General features: G+C 36.3%; 1 protein-coding gene across 14 annotated transcripts in view; it reads left to right on the forward strand.

The window, feature by feature from the left end:
* The window catches only part of Hecw1 (HECT, C2 and WW domain containing E3 ubiquitin protein ligase 1), a 419560-nt gene that overhangs the window by 127907 nt on the left and 271907 nt on the right, over positions 1–19746 (forward strand). The window contains exon 1 of one of the 14 annotated variants that reach the window (XM_074065386.1): positions 745–1035. The exons of 12 other annotated variants lie outside the window; for them this stretch is intronic. In XM_074065386.1, the coding sequence (XP_073921487.1) occupies positions 997–1035 (39 nt within the window). In that variant the 5' untranslated portion in view covers positions 745–996. Of the gene's footprint in view, positions 1–744; positions 1078–19746 lie in introns of those variants that run through there. One more of the 14 variants, XM_074065391.1, reaches the window with a different exon arrangement.

Consider the following 19746-nt stretch of genomic DNA (forward strand, 5'->3'; position numbering starts at 1 on the left):
TTGCTCAAACCTTCAAACTGAAATGATACAAAATTTTCCTATACCTTACCTCACCCCACCATGTCCTCAGTCTATATGTGACCTCCATCTAGAAGGTATTAGTAGACAGTGTATGATCCTCAGGCACCTGGAGCCCACAGCTAGATTCCCTAAACATGCACTATATCTCTGTCTTACTTTTGTGTAATATTATTATCGAGGCATACATGGACCAAGTCATCAGAAGCCCTTAGTTCAATCTTACAACTGATCATCCTGACACCAATAGAAAATTAGCACATCAATATTCTCTTCACTTATGGATTTGGGGCCTCACTTGAAAGACTGGATTCTCTGCCTTCTTCTTTCTCTTCCTTTTCCTCCTCCTCCTCCACCTACTTCCTCTCCCCCTCCTCATAGTTTTTATGTTCCAGAATGCTAGGCCACTGCATTACAAAACCTTCTGAAGAGATAAACAATAACTGTCCCTATATAGAAAGCCACAGTTCTAGACTCCACTGAATTAAGGACCACCATATATCCTCCTCTCCAGCTCTCCTCCTGTCTCTGCCTGGAACTCAGCTTTTCGGGACTGCAGGAGGTAAATAGCGTGGTCCAGCACTGTTATGGGGAGCTGAGTCACGCTCTTGGCAGGGTCAAGGAACAACCACAAAGAGACCAATAACTTTGGGTGAATCTCCTCCAGGGCCCGATTGCCCTCTGCCCCAGGAGTAATGTAAGCAGTCATTCCCCATTGCTCCGGGATCTCTGATCATCTGGGGAGCCACAACTACTGCCTGATTCCTGGGGATGACAGCCTCCACTGTTTTCCCATCAGGAAGCAGCAATCTCAGCACAGAAATAAACTGTCCTGCTGACTTGCTCACAGCCTGTCCCAGTAACTGTTCCAGAGCGTCATTCTGACGCAGCACCTCTGGAGGACCACGCCATGCAGGCTGCCAGCCTTTTTGTTAACCATGCCCAGCAGGACCAGAGCTGCAAGCGCAAATCAAGGCCATGACCATTGAACAACTTCTGAGCCTGCTCTATAAGAAGGTGCTTTTATTTTGAATACATTATCTGTCCTGTTCTTTCAAAGTAAGTGCTTTTATAAAGGGCCTGGACCGACTTTTGAACATATATTCTCACTTAAAGGGAAATGAAATGTATTTCTGTCTAGAAACAGAAAAAGGTAGAGGAGAAGACTTGTGTGTGGAATTCAAGGTTTGTTTTAAACTAGGGCATGCACATGGCATAGCCATTTTCTTCTGGCAGCAAATATGTGTGTGTAGCTAACTGGTTTGAGCTTTGTTAATTTTAAGTGCATACTGTATAGTGAGTGATTTTGTTCAAGCAAAGGATTTCCAGTTTTATGTGTAGCTATAGATGCCGCTCTTCTTCTACTGCTGGTTTTAAAACTCAAAATTTTCTATTTCAGCAAGAACTAAAAGGTACCTAGCATTTATTCCCCTCATGATCACTCACATTGAACAGAATTCTTAGAAAACACAGCATTGCTAATATTCTGCAGCAGTCTCAGAACAGCACTGCTTGTCAGCAGATACAGTCCCAAGTCTGTCTGCTCAGCTATACTTTCTTAATGGAGATTCTTGTTTTACACAATTTCAAACAGCAAGTCAATATTTTCATGATCATAGCTGAATATATTTCATGGATGGATGCATATTTATTTTCCTTCTCCTCTTGCAGATTTTTTTTTAGTTAAAAAAAATCTAGAAGTACAAAGTAAAAGTATATTTTGGGGAATTTTGTTTTCCTTGCAGTTTTCAGGTAGAGATTATCCTGGGTCACTCTGCCCAAAGCAACTTCAGAACCACTAGGAATTAGAGGTCAGATCCTGGAATCTAGACCCTTTGACACAGCTCAGACTGGCATGGAGATGTACTAATTATTCATTATTCAGTCAGCAACTATTTATTGAGTGCTTATTATAAACCAAATGTAGTCAAGGTGTTGAGTATACAGCTCTGAATAATTCTTTGCCTTCATAGAGTTTTCATTCTAGTTGAGAGGAAGAGATAGCAGAAAGTGTAAACTACAAATCAGTACAGAACATGAAGTTAGGAACTAGTAAGTGTTAAAAGAGAAAACAGGGTATAAACAGGTAGAGACAAGAAAAATGCAGGATACCTTGTGTTTGTTTACCTGCACTGCCTTATACCCTCACCCCAATATCATCTCTACAAACTCATGTTCTGTGAACTTGCATAAAAATATAGCCCACAGGTCACTAACTCTGTGCTCCCCAGTGGGGTTATTTTATTTGACTGCTAGTGGGGACTTTTAGATTTGATTTTACTTACGACTATAATTTTAATACAGTCAAAACAGTATTATATATAAAAATTCAGAATCTTACCATCTCTTAGGAAAACTCTCGCAACTTTGGGCCCACATTCTGCTTGGTCATGGTTGGCTACAGCTGAGTGAAGAGGGCCGTGTTACATGAGAGGGGATATGACCTTCAGGTTGTCACATTCCCACTAAGCTCACCTCCCTGCCTGCTGGCCTCTGAAGGCCCTCCTGTTTCTTCCTGTTTTGATGTCTTCTCTGCAATCACTTATTTTCTTTCCCAGAACAGCAATGTCTCCAGTGTAAGTTCTCTTCCATCTTAGATGGGCCCTGTGGATTTTTTTCTTCTCTGGCTGTTCTCCCAAGCATTTTACCAAGGTTTGACTCTCCTTGAAGGCTGTTAAGGTGTCAAGTTACCACATTCACAACCTAAGTCACAGAAGCCATCTGGATGAAAAATGAGCCCTATCCTTGGCAAGCCTATTTTGTTTTTATGGGGGATTCAATGTGGATTTCCAGAATCTAGTTTACGCACACTGATCATGGTCACAGGTCTAAACAGCAAAGCTGTTCTTGGAGATACAGGTTTGTAAACATTCCTGTCTGATTAAAATTCAAGCCCATCATATGGTTATTTCATCTTTTCATTCCTATAGGATTCTACCCACAAAAGTCCTCTGAGTTTTTCCTTTCCCAAATAGAATTGGCCAAAAGTCATGCTACTTTGTTTCAATTACTGTTTACTTCGTTTCTGTCTGGCCTCTCAGGGTACAATGTCATTTCTTGACAGGTAGGGGAAACTGCAAATGACATTGTCATTTGAACTAGACCTAATGTTCCATGGGGTACATTCTATGGGATCCTTGGCTAACCTCACAAGAATCCCAGCATCCGGCACTGCTACCTCCTGTTGACTCAACCATTATTGGCCTAGAATTCACTCACTTGATTTAACATACTGAATATTTCCAAAGGCATGTCACTATTGTAACCATATGTTTACAGGAAAATCAATACTTAAGTATACTTTTTAAGTCCAATACTCCATAGTGGATAATAGATTCTTTGCTGTGCAATTGCTTCCTCTTTTTGTCACTTCAGAAGTATACCTGAGTATCCCCCACAACTTTTGCCCAAACAGTATCCCTGTCAGTGAGGCAGCCTGATCCTCACTACACAGGATTGTGCTTATCTACCTGAGGGTGAGTCTTATAGCTGCCTTTGGGTGGTATTTGCTTATACCCAAGGCCAGGCAGCTTTAGCAATACCTGGAGACTTAAAAATGTAGACTCTGGAGCCCACCTTAGAAATGCTAAATCAATATATACATTTTAAATAAGACTTTCAGGAAATTCATGTGGACATTTAAATTGGAAAACACTAGCTTAGGTCCATGCCCAATCTGGGCAGTGACTTTAACAGCTGCCTATGGGTCCAGGCCCTTGCACAAGCTTCTCTTATAAAACTTCCTTCCCCAATGTGGGTGATCTCTGATCATTGTTATGAGTTTCCACAGTCAAATATATACTCACTCATTTTGTGATCTTAATCTTTGGTAGTTAAACCTTTCGGTTCTATGCAAATGTTACCATGCTATTAGCAGTTGGCCAAAGTGAAATGTCCTTGGGAGTGTAGTCATTCATCATAAACACCTAAATGGTTATTAGGGGGAAAGTAATCTCATAGTGTAGTTTACACTAGAAGTAGAATGTGGAAAAACCAATTAAAGTCAATAAAAACAGTTGCTGTTAAATGAAATAGATTGTGAGTAATCAGCCAGACAAGGGAGAAGAGTGGTTAAGAGCCGGCACAGAATTGTAACAGCCAACCTGGGGGACAGTTCAGGTTTGCATGGGTCAGTTTCTTAGCCTAGTCTTTCACAGTCCTGCCTGCCCAGTAAAATCATCTATAGAACTTGGAAATAAATTTTCAGCTGTTTAGATTTACCCATAGAGATTTTGGTTCAGTAGCTTTCTGGCAAGGCCCAGACATCTGTTATTTTTTTAAAAAGTCCTCAGGTCATTTTGATATACAAGTGAACTTGGAAATCATTGACTGATAACTTCATGGGGCCTCTAGATAAGTCCCTTTGTCTTAAATGAGGGTGTTAACAGTGCAGCCTTTTGAGGTTTTCAATTAAATAGCGACATTTAGGAAAAGATCCTGCTACACACCTGACCCAGAGTCATTGCTCAACCATATGATGATGACGACAATTTACCCACCAACTGGATAAGCTCAAATCTAACCTCATTTTTCTGAAATAGGAACTTTGCTTTGTATACTACTTTGCTTAGAAGCCCCAAAGCATAAATTGTCAGAATAAATTATTTTACTGTGACTGCAACCCTTAACCTGGCATGATTTCACCCCTCTAATAATTCTGTCTTATGTTTGTTCTTTCAGTTTTTCAAGTGCTTTACTATATATCATCCCCCTAGACGTTGTTTCCAAGCTCAAGGGTAGAGAAGAATCATCCCGTGAACTTAACTTTGCTTTATAACAGAGGAAATAGATAAGCAAGGTGCTTGGTTAAAGTTACTCACTGAATAACCTGGGTTCAGCTTTTTGAATTCCAGTCTGTACTGATTGTTGCTCTTTAGGAAACTTTCCAGGCAAATCTCCTTGATTACTTGCTATGGAATCTACTCAGATTAGATTAACAATGGCCTGAGAAGTAACTGCACTTCCTGAGTCTGGCACCAATTTACTTTTATTTCCAGGTCTTTTCAAATCTGAGGAGACCTAGCACAGAAACCCTTTTATCAATGGAGGATCAATGACCACTGAGAGCAAAATAATGAAGGCCCACTTAAGTAAAAAAATAACATAATTTAGGTAATTGTAGAGAGAAGAAAATATGACGTGGTCCATTAACTCTGTTATTACAGCACTTGTATTTGTAGTCTTTCATTCCCTCAGGTAATTAGTTTTATGGAATATTGCCAGGTGGTATTTTTCTACTATCTCAGCTTCCTGGAAATATCTGAGATAATAAACAAGTACTCTTGCTGGAAAATTATGTCAAGGAGTTTAATAGAATGTACTAGAAAGCACATATATCAAACAAATACAATCTTCCAACTCTATACTCACAGGAACCTCCTTGCTTCTGCATCATTGCTTTAGTTCAGCAGTTAGCCCACCAGTTCCCCTGGAACAGGATATATGAAAGTGTGTGAAGAGCTAGAAATTCCTTCTCAACTCCACCCTGACTGAATGATCATTTCTGTTCTTCTTAATTCCAACATTGGTCTTACATCCCAGAAAAATGGCCACTCTGCTTTTTGAGAAATCACAGAACAAACTATGACTGTTATCTGCCTAAACATGTCTCCACTGAGGTCACTTACACGCCTAAAACCCTTTGATGTTAGTGAAAGAAGGGGCATTTTATTACATTTTTCAATAGTCACCCTCTTGGTTGCCATTTTCCTATCATATTTTCTATTGTTGATAAAAGATCATTTTGTCATTCCTCACTGGGATGTACATTAGCCTCTCTATCCACTCAGTCCAATAATCCACTCAAATTTATTATATTCTGTATGAAAAGGTACAATTATGAATTTAGAAGAGGAAGCACAACGTCTTAGACAATCAATACAATAAATTAGAAACTAGAAACTCAACTCTATATTATTTAAGAATTAGGGCACTAAAACTCAACAAATAGGTCTAATGTGATCCAAGGAATTCACCCATCTATCTTGGTTCCTTGTCTGGAATCTAGTTCCAAGCAACAGAGTTTTGAAATAAAAACAATTGAGAATTCAAGTACTATTTCAGATACTACATTACCTTATTTTGATAGCCTTAACCACCATTGCATAAATATCTGTGGAATCACTACTCTGGCTCAGGCATTATTCTGGGTGCAGATGTCATGATGAGCCAAGCTAGCCTTGACTAATGGAGAAAAGTCACTCAAATTATAGCCAATACAGATAATCTGAAGGAAAGGAACACCACTCACGAGCTGTGGCAGAGGGGTGTGAGGTGAGTTTACTTGGACTAGAGTTCAGGAAGTGTCTTAGAGGAAAATCTGCTTAACTTGGAAACTGAAATGTGAGCTATAGTTAATTAAGAGAGAAGAATTTCTTTTCATTATTATAAAAGTGATGTCATCTGCTTCCAAGAAAATCTGACCTCATTATTTAATAGGAAGAAATATGGGAGATAAAATGAACTCATTTTATCATTTCTAAAGCTATACCTTTAATCTTTAAGGTGTGCTGGTCACTAAATTGAACACTACCTCCTATATTTAGGCAAATTTTGACTTTTTTCTACAGCCAGTTGCTCTTTGAGTTATAGCACATTCTGGTAGCCCTTCCTAAACATTTTCAACATCCTCAAGGAAAAGAACAAAGACTACTTGCTATTTGCTTCATCATACTACCCAAAATAGCGAATGTAAAAAGTCAGTGTATGAGTCATGAAGCTATGTCTGGCATAAGAGGTCTTGCTGAGCTGTACGAAAAGGAAGAACTACAGTCCAAGCCACATAAAAACATAATAGAGTAAAAAATGAACACCTAAGTAATTTCTCCTGATTAATAATATCATGATGAAATACTAGAATAATTAATAAGTAATTCATTAGCCTAGTGTGTGCCAAGGGAGTGATCAGTTAAATAAAAGCTATTGCACTAAAAGCAATACTTTCACAAATAGGAACTTCTTTTCCTTATCCTCTTTTCTGTCAATGACTTCCCCCACCAAAAAGTAAAAGAAAAGATAGGTACACAGATAATGCATTGATAATCATTTTTGGTTCCATTTATGCCAACTAAGGCTGAATTTTAATTTGAGATCTAAATATTTTAGAATAATAAATATGGAAATCAGGAAAAGAAAGGAAGAATGCCTACTCTCTTCCCCTTCCAGAATTAACAATTAGTGTTATAATGGTTATTACTGGACATTAACTATTCATTCATTCTTTGAGGCTTAATTGATTATTATATTAATGGCAGTGGGACCAGCCGCATGAATAAGAAACAGAGGTTTGCACAAAACATAGCTTATATGTTAATATTCCAAGTTAAGATATTGGACATTGTTTGTGTAAGTGCTCTGTGGTCAAGATTTTTTTTTGTTTAAGGATCTCGCTAAATGTTGACTATGTGGCAAAGAGGGATTTAAAAACATAGGATTTTTATAACAAGTTCTTAACCTATCATCAACTAGCTCATGATCCCTTGGGTACACTATCAATCAAATCACTAACCTAGATGGTAGGACTAGATTCTGACTTCAAGGCAAGAGAGAATATATTAGCAAGAAAGGTTAGCATCCACAGCAAGAGTTGTGGGGCTCAGATCAGATTCTAACTGTGATGAAGTAGCAGCAGACCTCTATTGGAGAGGAGGTGGACAACCAAGACAGAGGACAGTTTACAGATCAAGCAAACCTGATGGGATTGATTTTATGTGAATTGTTAATTTTCATAATAAAAATTATTAATAGTAAAATCACTGTGTTGAGGGTCAGTATGTGTCAGGAATTTTAACACAATGGTTAGAAACTTTAGCTTTAGATTTTTTTAGGTTTATATCCATATTTTACCATGGTCAACCTATGTGATCTGAAGGAAGTTACTTCTCTTCTCTAGGCCTCAATTAATTAATGAGCAAATGTAAGTAAGGACAATAGTGGTAATACTCACTGCAAAGAATATTGTGAGGATTAAGTAGAGTAGGATGGGTGAGGTGCTTATTACATTCCTGGCATATAGGATGTTTTCAGTAAGTACTCATTGTTATTAACTGCTTATGAATCCTCCCAATCTTATGAAGCAGACATTGACCTCTCTATTTTATACATAATAAAACCAAAATTCAGAAAGTTTAATAAGATGCCAGAGTCACACACATAAAAAAGTAGTGAAACTAGAATTTTAGTTAGTTTAACTCCAAACCCCATGTTTTTCAAGTACTGACTGCATGACAATAATGAAAATCATGGGCATATAGATGCCATATTGGACAATTATAGACTGCACTTACAGGTAGACCTTGGTCATGAATGTATCAAGATTGGGCTAAGTTAGTATGCTTGCATCGGCATACAGGCAATAGAGAAAGACCTGGGCTCTTTTTGATGCATTGACCCAGAAAGCTAGAAATATTCCACTTCATCTAACAAAAATAAGGGTGAAATGGCACATTTGTTAATCTTTCTGTGCTCAAATTGCTATTGTTGGCCTTGGTATAAGTGATCAGCAAAAATAGACATACTTCTATGTGTTGGAGTTGGCAGAAGTAAATTTTGTGAACTAGACAGCAATTAAATTGCTGAAGGTGGAGATTGGCTTCTATAGGGTAAAAGCTAGGATAGAAAATCTCTGTATCTGCATCTGTCAATGAGAGATGAAGTGAAGGTTTAGACCAACTCAACTCTTAGTAAAAAATGAATGACCACTTCTTTACTTAAGCCTCAGATATAAGAAAAAGTTAGAATCTCTAGGGTAGAAAAAGTATACTTTAATCTTTATTGTTTTTCCATAAACAATGTCTAATATATAATTTTTTTAAATTACAAAACATGCAAAGGAACAAGAAAATGTGAGAAATCAATAGAAAATTACTGTCAATAGAAGAGGCCCAAAGATGAACCAAATATTGGAATTAGCAGAAGAAAATTTTAGAACATCTATTAGAACAATGTTCAAGGACTATCAGAAAAAGATTGCCAGGAATCTTAGCAGAAAAATTGAAACTACAAAAAAAGAACCAAATAGACATTCATGAATAAAAATAAGAAATGTGAAATGATGAATTAGATGAGTTTAACAGAAGAACAGAAACTGAAAGGACCATTGAATCTTAAGATTAGTTAGTATAAATTCTTCAAGATAAATTTGGAAAATAGCAGAGTAGTTGAAGAGAGCCTAGGAGGCTGTAGTCATGATTCAGGTGAGAAATAATGGTGGCTTGGATTAATATGGTATGGGTGAAGATGGAAAAAGTTGATCAGATTTTCTATTGATCTAGTAGATAGAAGTGATAGGAATACTTAACTATTCATTGAATATGTGATATGAGGGAGACAGAGGTATCAAGAATAACTTAAAGCTTTCATCTAGCTGGGTGGATAAAGGTGCCATTTACTGTTTAAGAAAACTCAAGGGAGTGAGCAGATGATTAAATATTAATGTCAGCATCCTTGAACAGATGCAAATGAGCAGTGTTTGACTACTTAGTGCTGCTGTCTGAAATGATGCTGTGTTTTGATTGTGGTCTAAAGCTTTGAAGTGCTGCTTAGCATCCTTCCATGGAGTTCTTGCTATTCAAACAGGACAAATTTGGGGAAGTCCTAGTTAGGTTGAGTCTTGCTTGCCTTCATTTGGTCATCTTTGTATGACTCCAGTGGTTGGGGGGTTGGGGTTACCCTCTCTCCCCTGGCTTTTTTTTTTAACGGTTTTTTAGCTGATGTTCATTAAAAGAGTACTTAGAACTGCCACCAATGAAAGGAAATACTGTTTAAGAAAGTGCATTTCTTTAAAGAGCTGTGTCATACCACCCTTTGGGCCCTCTGCTGGAAAAGTAGAATCAAGTCTAAATAATGCCTTTTTAATTGTATCTTCTAGTATTATAGATGCAAGACAGTACTGTATCATACCTCTGTGAATGTAAAGTATCTTGCACCTGCTTTATGATACGTAGTAGTGACTGTGCTTTATCAGAGCTGTTTTTAATGATGTTACTCTAGAATGTTTTCTTTCTAAATGATGATTGAGAAGCTAATAAAAAAAATGGTGCCAGGTACCACAACAGTAACAGAAAATTGCTGTTTTCTGGGGTTTTGTTTTTTTTTACTTTTTCACTTTTTTTGTTGTTGTTTTGGTTTGGTTTGGTTTTTTTGTTGTTTTAATGGAGTGTGCTAGATGTCTCTATAATTTTGTTCAGATGACTGCAGAACCTGGAAAAGCTGTTGCTGCTATTGATGCATAACATACTGCTATTATTGGTCTTTTTATATAAATATAAATATATATATATACATATATATATAATTTGAATTTTTGGAAACTTTAGCTGTGCTGTCAACTTTGGAAAAAAGTATCCTGGTTTACTGTGTTGAGTTGGCATTGTACAGAAATTAATAGCCATATTGGTCTAGAAAGGTTAAACTTAATTTTTTTTCCATTTGTACAGGGGTAATGCACTGTATTAAATATGTAAGGTCTTATCTATGTGGGTTTGATTACAGAAACTAATAAAGTATTCTCTAAATAATGAAAAAAAAAAGAAAACTCAAGGGAAACAATCATCATTTTGTTTAACAAGCACCTATATAATACCTATTGTGTGCCAAGCAATTTCTAAGAAAATATACAAATATTAATCCCTTTCCCAAGAGAAGTTGGTACTAAACTTTTCTCAATTTTACAGATGAGGAAACTGAGAAGTTAAGTAACTTGCCCAAAGTCATAATTGGTAAAAGTTGGATTGGAACCCAGGCAGTCTGGCTCCAGGGAACAAGTTATTGACCACTACACTAAGTTGCCTAAGAGGAAATACAATGATAATGAGTGGCAGGAGACTGTATTCAAGTTACTGTAGAGAGCTGACACTAAAGACTTGAAAGTCATTAGCTTAGAAAGGATAGATTAAGTCTTGATGTAGATGAAATTGCCTTTCTTTCTTAATAAAGATCTTTGCAGCTGGAGTACTAGATTTTTTGCTGTGCCCTGTACAGCATCCAAGTGTATTCTTTGGATAGGGAAGAACCTTTTTTTTCTGAGGAGTATTACTTGAATATCTTTTTGTCATCAAATTTATTCTCTTCCGTTTACTCTTCCCAAACTGTTCACTGCACTCTAGTGATTGCTGAAAGCTCTGTCCTACATTCACTGCAATTTAAGTGTAGTTGATCCAGAATGGCCTGGCTGCCCCTGGAAAGGATTCAGGCAGCTCTTGCTTCCTGAAACATATGACACAGATCCTACTCCTGTTAAATGGTACATAAGGAATAGTCACACTAACAAAGAGAAAATCAGAAAGTGTTTGTTCTATGCTAGTGATATTTCTTAGCAAGTGAGTATGAACAGAATTAACACTCAGATTTCTGGGATTGCCTGAATTTCAGCCATGCCCTTTTTTTTTTAATACATTGGCAACCTCTTTAATATCTAGAAACTAGATATTATAAAATTAGGACTCATTTATCCACTATATACACAATATTTACAGTACAGCAAAGTTAAATGAAATACACATAACAGACAGGGTAATGGATATTCTGAAAATTTCTAGTACACACTAACAAAATACTTTTCACAATTTCTTCCCTCCCACCTCCCTCAACCCAATGAAAAAACCCAAACAGTACACTGATCTGAGGTGGTTTTGCAACTCCATTTCCAAACACAGTATCTCCCAAGTTTTTAAAAGCTATTTACATACACTACTTTTAAATGCATCAAGCAATTCTAAATATCTAGGGTTAGATATTTCATATATGAACTTGTCTGTTATGCACACAGCACAGGTAAATAAAATTGTACATATACCAATGATTATAATCTGAGGTATCTTCTAAATGTGACAATTTTAACCTTGAATCATTCCGTCCTCGCTTCCTTCTCTCTGTCTTCAAAATAATGAACAAGTACAGGCATAATATGTAATACTTAGAGATAGCTGAACAAATTCATACTTAAGTCATAAAGGACAAGCTTTCCAATGAATTTCAACACAAAGTGTACAAAATGTGCTAATTTTACTAACTAGTTTGTCATACATTGGCAACCCCTTTAACATCTAGAGACTGGATGTTGCAAAATTTGGACTTATATATACTACATACACCTTTATATACACTATATACACAGCAAAACAAAATGCATAAAACTTTCAGCCATACTCTTGCAACAGCAAAGAGACCATGACTAGTGAATGGTCTGCTTCATGGCAAATGAATAACTGGCAGATTTTTATTTTCTGTTGTCATGTGCTTATTTCTTATCTAACCAAATTAGTAACTTTTTATAAAACAAAAGTTTAGAAAACAAAAGTTGTCATTCATTGAATAATATCTACATGTCAACCATTTTACCTGATTTAATATTCACAGCAATTTGCAATGTATTAATGATATCATTATTTTGCATTTGAGGAAACTGAGGTTCAGGTAGGTTGTGATGCTCTCCCAGGACCTTACAGGTATTGATGTGGAAGCAAGATTCGAACTCTGTCTTCATGACTCCAGAAATTATGCTCTTTCCTTATGTCTTTAAATGAGCCTATAATTAGAAGTTATCTTATCAGAACTAAGCTGTAAAAACCAGTTTTTCCCTCAGAAGGGTCTTTAATGAAGTCATGAGGGTAGCATGTATTCTTAAGGGAAAACAAACTATTACAAATAATAACTAATTAGTTAAAAATGTCATTTCCTCTTTTGTTTTCTCTGAATAGTTACTATAAATAGTATAAACACTACACGCAGAAATTATACCATTTCTGAGCCATTGTCATTATTCATCTACATATTCATCTTCCCACTTTCCAGCCATACATTTGCAGATTCTTATGTCTTATACAACACACATGGCTTGGCCTGAGTAAGAAGGTATCATCTCCTTTATGACAACTTATGTTAAGTGTTGAAAAGCAGATTACACATCTGTATGTAAAAGTTACATTTAAAAGAATAGACAGAAAATGACAACAACACTTGTAAAGGCCATTAGAATTTTGAATGATTTTTTTCTCATTTACATTCCCTGGTATTATTTTCCTATGCAATAAAAAAGAATGTAATTTAATTACTATATTCTAAAGAGAGAAAATTGGTTGTTATTTTTCTCAAAGAGGAAAGAGTAATCTTATTGAAGCTCTAAAAACTTCAAAGTCTTTACCTTTTATGTATATATATATGTAAGGATTTTCATTAATTTACTAGTAAACATAAATTATAGAAATTATAGAATTATAGAAAATTATGCATATGCTCATCAGACTTAGCACTGCAGAGTAAGACATCTGTCTATCTTAGTCCTTGAACACCATGGACTGGGTAATTTATAAAGAATAAAGGTGTGTTTGGCTCAGGGTTCTGGAGGCTGGGAAATCCAAGAGCATGGTGCCAGCATCTGGTGAGGCCTTCCTCTGCATCCTAACAGGGCAGGAGACAGAGCAAGTGTGCTAGCTCAAGACTCTTCCCCTTATAAAGCTGCTAATGCCCCCATGGGGTGCCACTTCCATGATTCCAAAGGACTCATTATCCCCCAAAGGCCACACCTCTAAATACTACTAATATATGAATTTGGAGATTAGGTTTCCAACACATGAACATTGGGGGTACACATTCACCATAGTGCAGTCTAATTGCTGTTATAATAAAATTGAAAAGTTAAGTAGAAATACTAGGAGATAGAGGAAAAGATGGTGAGGGAGGGCCAAAGAAAGAAAGGAAGGAAAGTAGCTCCAGGATGTGTTTTATTCTTTCTTACATTACCATTATTTTAAAATTTAAGTTCATATTCCTTCATGACTTAGTTTTTTATTTTTGTTTTTTGCCATTCATAAATCACACAATATTGATAAAATGCATAAATCTCTGTTAAAAATTTTAATTGGCAAATAACAATTATATATTTAAGGATTAAAACGTTCTACATATATATATATACACTCATACATCTGTAGACCACATATATAATATATATACACATATACACACACATATATATTACATAATATAAAATTTTCCAGAAGTCAAAAGCTGCTGTCTAGTCCTGAATCCCTCCCAGGGGCAGCCAGACCATATAAACAACATTTGTTTACATTGTAGAATGATTAAATCAAGGTAATTAACATACCCATCACCTCATACAATTTTCTGTGAGACACGTACAAATCTGCTGTTTTAGAAATTTTGCAACACATGTTATTATTAACTTAGTCATTGTGTTTGCTATGCAGTAGCTCTCTTATATTCTGCAATATTCCTCCTGTCTAACTGAAACTTGCACCCTTTCATTCGCATATCCCTTTCTTCTCCTCTCCCAGCCTCTGATAACCACTGTTCTCTTTATCTCTGTGAAGTCTTCTCCACATTTAAGTGAGATCTTGCAGGACCTGTCTTTTTGTACCTGGCTTATTTCACTTTCACTTGGCGTAAGTTCCTCCACGTTTATCCATGTTGTTGTAAATGACAAAATTTCTTCCATTTGTAAGAGTCAGTAGTATTCCATTGTGATACACCATATCTTCTTTGTCCATAAATCTCAAATTTTTTTCTCATAAATCTCTAAATTATGCCTGCCTCTTTAAAGAAGAGCTTCTGTCTTCTGTGAAAACTAATTACCATTGTCAAGAAATGAATGTGTCTACAGTCTGCTTTCCCTTCCATAACATATGAGAATAATTAGTCTATGACTTGCTACATTAAATTTGCTCCTCTGTTTCTTCTAATTTAACAACAAAACTTGAGAACATGTACACAAAAGCATATTGTTCACATAGTCAAGAAATTGAGAAAACAATGGGCACAAAGTGGGTCAGTGTTGTTGGAATTAGGTTGGTTCTGCTCACTACCCTACTGAAGACCCAGGAGTCAGAAATTAATTGGAAGAAATAGAGTTTTGTGTGTGTGACATAGGAGACTGAAAACAGGGCCGTGAGAAAAATAGACTTTTCTGTCTCAAATCTCTATCTTTGGGGTGTTCAGTGGTAAGAAGGGCTTTCATGGAACACATAGGAGTTACTGTGAGACAATGGACATGGAATCCCCATGGTAGGCTGGGACTTTCTCCAAAATATCTCTTTCTCTACTTCTGGTGTGAACCTTGAACCTCTGACCTCTCTCTCTTGGGACTAGCATCTGCAGTTCCTTTTCAGATAAGCACATTATTCTTTTGCAAGTCAATTCATATGAGCTGAGGAAAGGAGGCACCATTATAAAGGCCTCTCTATAAAATTTAGAATCCTGTTGTGAATGGAATGGGCTATTAAAAGATTAAGGAAAGGATTAGAGTGGGAAGGCAAAAGTAATAGGCTCCCATCTGCTCTGCTACATCAGGGCACACTACGTTATATTATGTTAGTGAACAATCCCCATATCTCAGTAGCTTATGCATGTAAGCTACTGAGAGGGTAGCACAACATGAGGGTTATGCACAACCCTCTAAGGATCTGGTCTTCAGGGGGTTTTGTGGAGGCTTCACACAGGCATTATTGATTAGATCATCTGCCATTGATGGGGAAATCAATCCCTACACCTCTCTACTCAAGGGGTGCTATAGAAGATCCAACCCTGTAATCAATCACAGTGCCCTCCAGAATTATCCAGTCCAAACTGTCAATAGTGCCAAGGGTAAGGGACTCTACTTGCTATGGTGATGAATTCCAAATCTATTTCTCTAGTGAGGACTCCTGAGAGTCACAATCACATTTCTGTCACTGGACCATCCCACTTGACACCCCACAGGCACTTCAAATTCTAAATGTGTCATCTTTCCCTAAAGCTTTACTTCCTCCTGTGTTCATTTTTAAAAATAAATAGCAACACCACCCACCTACTTGCTCATGTCAGAACTTAAAGTGTCACCTTAATTTATTCTTTCCCTCCCCACTGAAATATAATCTAAAAAATTCTGAAAATTCACATCTTAAATATTTCTTTAATCCACCTACTGCCTTCCTTTGTGGGCTTCTATTCAGTTCTCAAGCTTCTTGCCATTCATACACTTCTCCAACAAACATGCTAGAAACAGTCTACATTTTAGTTGAATACAGTCAGTACTTCTGGAATGTGCCTTGCTTCTAGTGGCCACAGAACCCTGTAATACTCTGTCTCTTTGCCTGTACCAATTTGAATCTGACTGTGATCCCTTTCCCCAACATACATTTTACCTATGAGGTCATGAAGGTGAAGTGTGGCTGTTGTTTCCTCCAGGAGGCTTGAGAGAAGGTCTTTGCACCCTGCTAATGCTCTCCCATGGAACTTCCCTAACACAGCACAATACTCTATAAGATGAGTACTAGGAAGATACATATGAACTTCAAACCTCAAACAAGATCAGGTTAGGAAGCTAATCCAATATTGGAATGAAAGAAATGGGAGAACAAACTTAGAGAGCTTTCTCTCTAAGGAAATGAATGAACAGAAAGACCAAGGCCACACAACTGTGAATATGCCACCTCAGAGCTTGTAAGTAGGAATCAGGAATCAGAAAAATGACACATTCCTAGAGCACTTTAAACTCTTGGCAAAAGTCAAACATTTCTGATAATACACAGTTGGTCTAATCTATCCAAGAAAATAAAACAATGGTTCTCAGCTAGAAGGGTGGTGTGGGATTGATTGCCCTCAAAGGGACCATTGGTAATATCTGAAGACATTCTCTAATTTTCAGAACTGGGTTGTTACTACTGGAATCTGGTATGTAGAAGCCAGAAATCCTAAAATGCACAAGCAAGCCCCGACAACAAAGAATTATCTGATTCCGAAATGTAAAATGAGGTTGAAAAACCTTACTTTCACCTAACATTTCTCAGGTTCAATGTCTTCATCTTTGAAATAGGGATGCCTATATTAGGGGTTTTGTGAGCATTGTGTAAAATAATTTATAGAAAATTCCTGAAGCACCTAGAACTACTACTACAACAATTATTGGCCATTTTTCATTTACATTCTTTTTACTTATAATAGTTATATACTGCTCTATAATAAAGCATCCCCAAATTTAGTGACAACAAACAACAGATAACAGTCTCTCCTTTTTTTTCAGTACTGGTGTTTGAATTCAGAGCCCTGCATTTGCTAGTCAGGCACTCTGCCACTTTAGCCATTCCTCTAGTCCTCATTTAATAATCTCTTGTGGTTTCTGCAGGTCAGTAATTCAGCAGCAGCTTCCATAGAGGATTCAGGCCTAGAGTCTCTCAGGAGGTTGCAAGCCAGATGTTAGCTGGGCTGTAATCTCTGAAGGTAGAACTGGGGCCAGAGGATCCACTTCTAAAGTGGCTTACTCATGTGGCTGGCAAGCTTGAGGGGAGAGGAGGCTATCAGAGGCATCAACTAGCAATGTAGGCTTTTCCACAGGTCTGCATGTATATCCTTACAACATGGCAACTGCCTTTTCCCAGATCTAGGGAGTGAGGACACCAAGGTGAAAGCTACAATGACTTTATGACTCAGTCTAAGAAGTTATTCACTGTCACTCCTACTGTATTTTATTGGTCACACCAATCTGCTCTGAGTTGTTATGAAAAGGTACATCATAATGGTTTGAACGCCAGGAGGTGAAGGCCATAGAGACTCATCTTGGAGATGCATAACATTTGCAAATGTCTAATTGTCAAGCTAAAAAACTGAAGAGATTAACTGAAATTTATTAAAACTTTTGATGGTTAAGTAATATGCCAGGACACAAGATAGATATAACAGATATCAATAGTCGATGATATCAAGTTGGAAAATGTAAAGGAAATGAATATTATCTATAAAGTACCTAGAGATAACTTCCAAAAGATGTGAAAACTAAAGAAAAATATAAATTTTCACTGAAATATAACACATTGGAATAAATTGGCTGACTGGGAGCTTTATATACTTTCAGTTCTTAACAAATCGAATACAAATTGAACATAAAGCTAAAAATTTCAAGACTATAGATTTATGTAAATATAGTTATGTACATATGTTATATTTATGTGCATTTTATTGAACAATTCCAGAAATATTTAGAAGAATAAATGAAACAATATAACCAAGAAACTTTGGGGAGGGGAGATAAAAGAGAGCAGTGCAGGGGGTGAATTCAAATATGATATATTTGATACATTGTAAGCATCTGTGTAAATGCCACCAAGCACAACAATTAAGGGAAAAAAGAACAGAACAGAACAAAACAAAACAAAAAGAAACTTCAGGGAAAAGGATATGAATGTTAATATCATGTCATAATGTAATTTAACATAATGAAAGATCAGTAGAACTATGTAAGTGGAACAGAAAGTAACCCTAATATAAATGAAGTAGATAATAACAATAAAATAAACTATCTTTGAGTCAATAATATACAATAAATTTTATTAATATAATTAGTTAACTATGTTGAAAACAAGATATAATTCCTTTTAGCCATATCAGTCTATGACAGACTTGAGTGCAATATAAAATAAGAAATCATAAAAAGTCAAAAGAAAGTATAAGATGGATGTTATATGAAGTTGGAGACAGAAATCTTTTAGCAGAAAATAACAGAATGTTAACAATGGAAAAGAAATTCAGATATTTGACAATATAACATGAAGAGATAAGGAAATAATGAGACAATTTGTCATCTTAACAGAAGACTGTGGATTCTTAATATATGAAAGTTTGGAAAGTGTGCTTTTATGATACTGAGAAAAGCAGTGAAACCCTATCATGAAAATAGAAAAGACTCATATGAGCTGCTTATTCAATTACTATTCATTCAAAGCATATTTATTGAGAACCTATACTATACCAACCATTTGATAAATGTGTCACACAGGGATAAGACTATTAAAACAATGAGAAGTGATTTCTTTATACTTAGAAACAAAACATTAATGAAAATATGCTGTCATTTGCCTACCAAATTTTTAAAAATGTTAAATTATTAAAATTCAATGTAGGACTGGCTGATTGGCTCAAGTGGTAGAGCACCTGCTTAGCAAGTGTAAGGGCCTGAGTTCAAGCCCCAAGTACTACCACACTCCCAAAAAAAGCACCAAAACTCAATGCTGTTGAAGATGTGCTGAGGCAAGCACTCTGAAATAGAGCCAAGAGAAGTGTAAATGAGTCTTGCCTGGGGGAGCTGTTTGACATTAAGCATCAGTAGTATGGAGTTATCAAGGTCCTAAGAGACTAAAATAACAAAATACTCAGAAGTTGCTACAAGAAATAAGGAAAGATAATTAGTTGCAGCATTATATTTACAATGGCAAAAAATTAGAAATATCTTGCAGAATCCAGCAGAAAGTTTATTTAAAATACCATTCAGGAAAAAATACTATTTAAAAATAATATGGAATATATACAATAAATCTTTTAAGACTCTTTAGTAAATAAAAATAACTCACAACACAGTATTACATAAGTACAAATACATATGGATGCTCTGAAGAGAGATTGAAACAAAATCTCTAATATATTAATAGTATTTACTTTGAGGTTTTGGGTCTTGAGATGTTTTTGTCTTTCTCTGGTTGCTTTTTGTATTTTATACAATTTCTTTAATTAGCAACCTCTGTTTTATTATAAAAGCTGTGAATATGAAAGAAATGGTGTCTAGTTTGGGGCAGGTAAAGATGGGGGGTAGGTAATGTAGGTGCAGGAATTATCTGCCCAAATTATAGTTAGCCTTGCAGTCTGGTCATTAATTCATCCACCTACTCCCTCTCCATTACTTCCTGGCCAAGTAGTCTATTCTTACACACACACACACACACACACACACACACACACACACAC

The sequence above is a fragment of the Castor canadensis genome, chromosome 2 (genome assembly GCF_047511655.1).
Source record: "Castor canadensis chromosome 2, mCasCan1.hap1v2, whole genome shotgun sequence".
Classification (NCBI taxonomy): domain Eukaryota; kingdom Metazoa; phylum Chordata; class Mammalia; order Rodentia; family Castoridae; genus Castor; species Castor canadensis.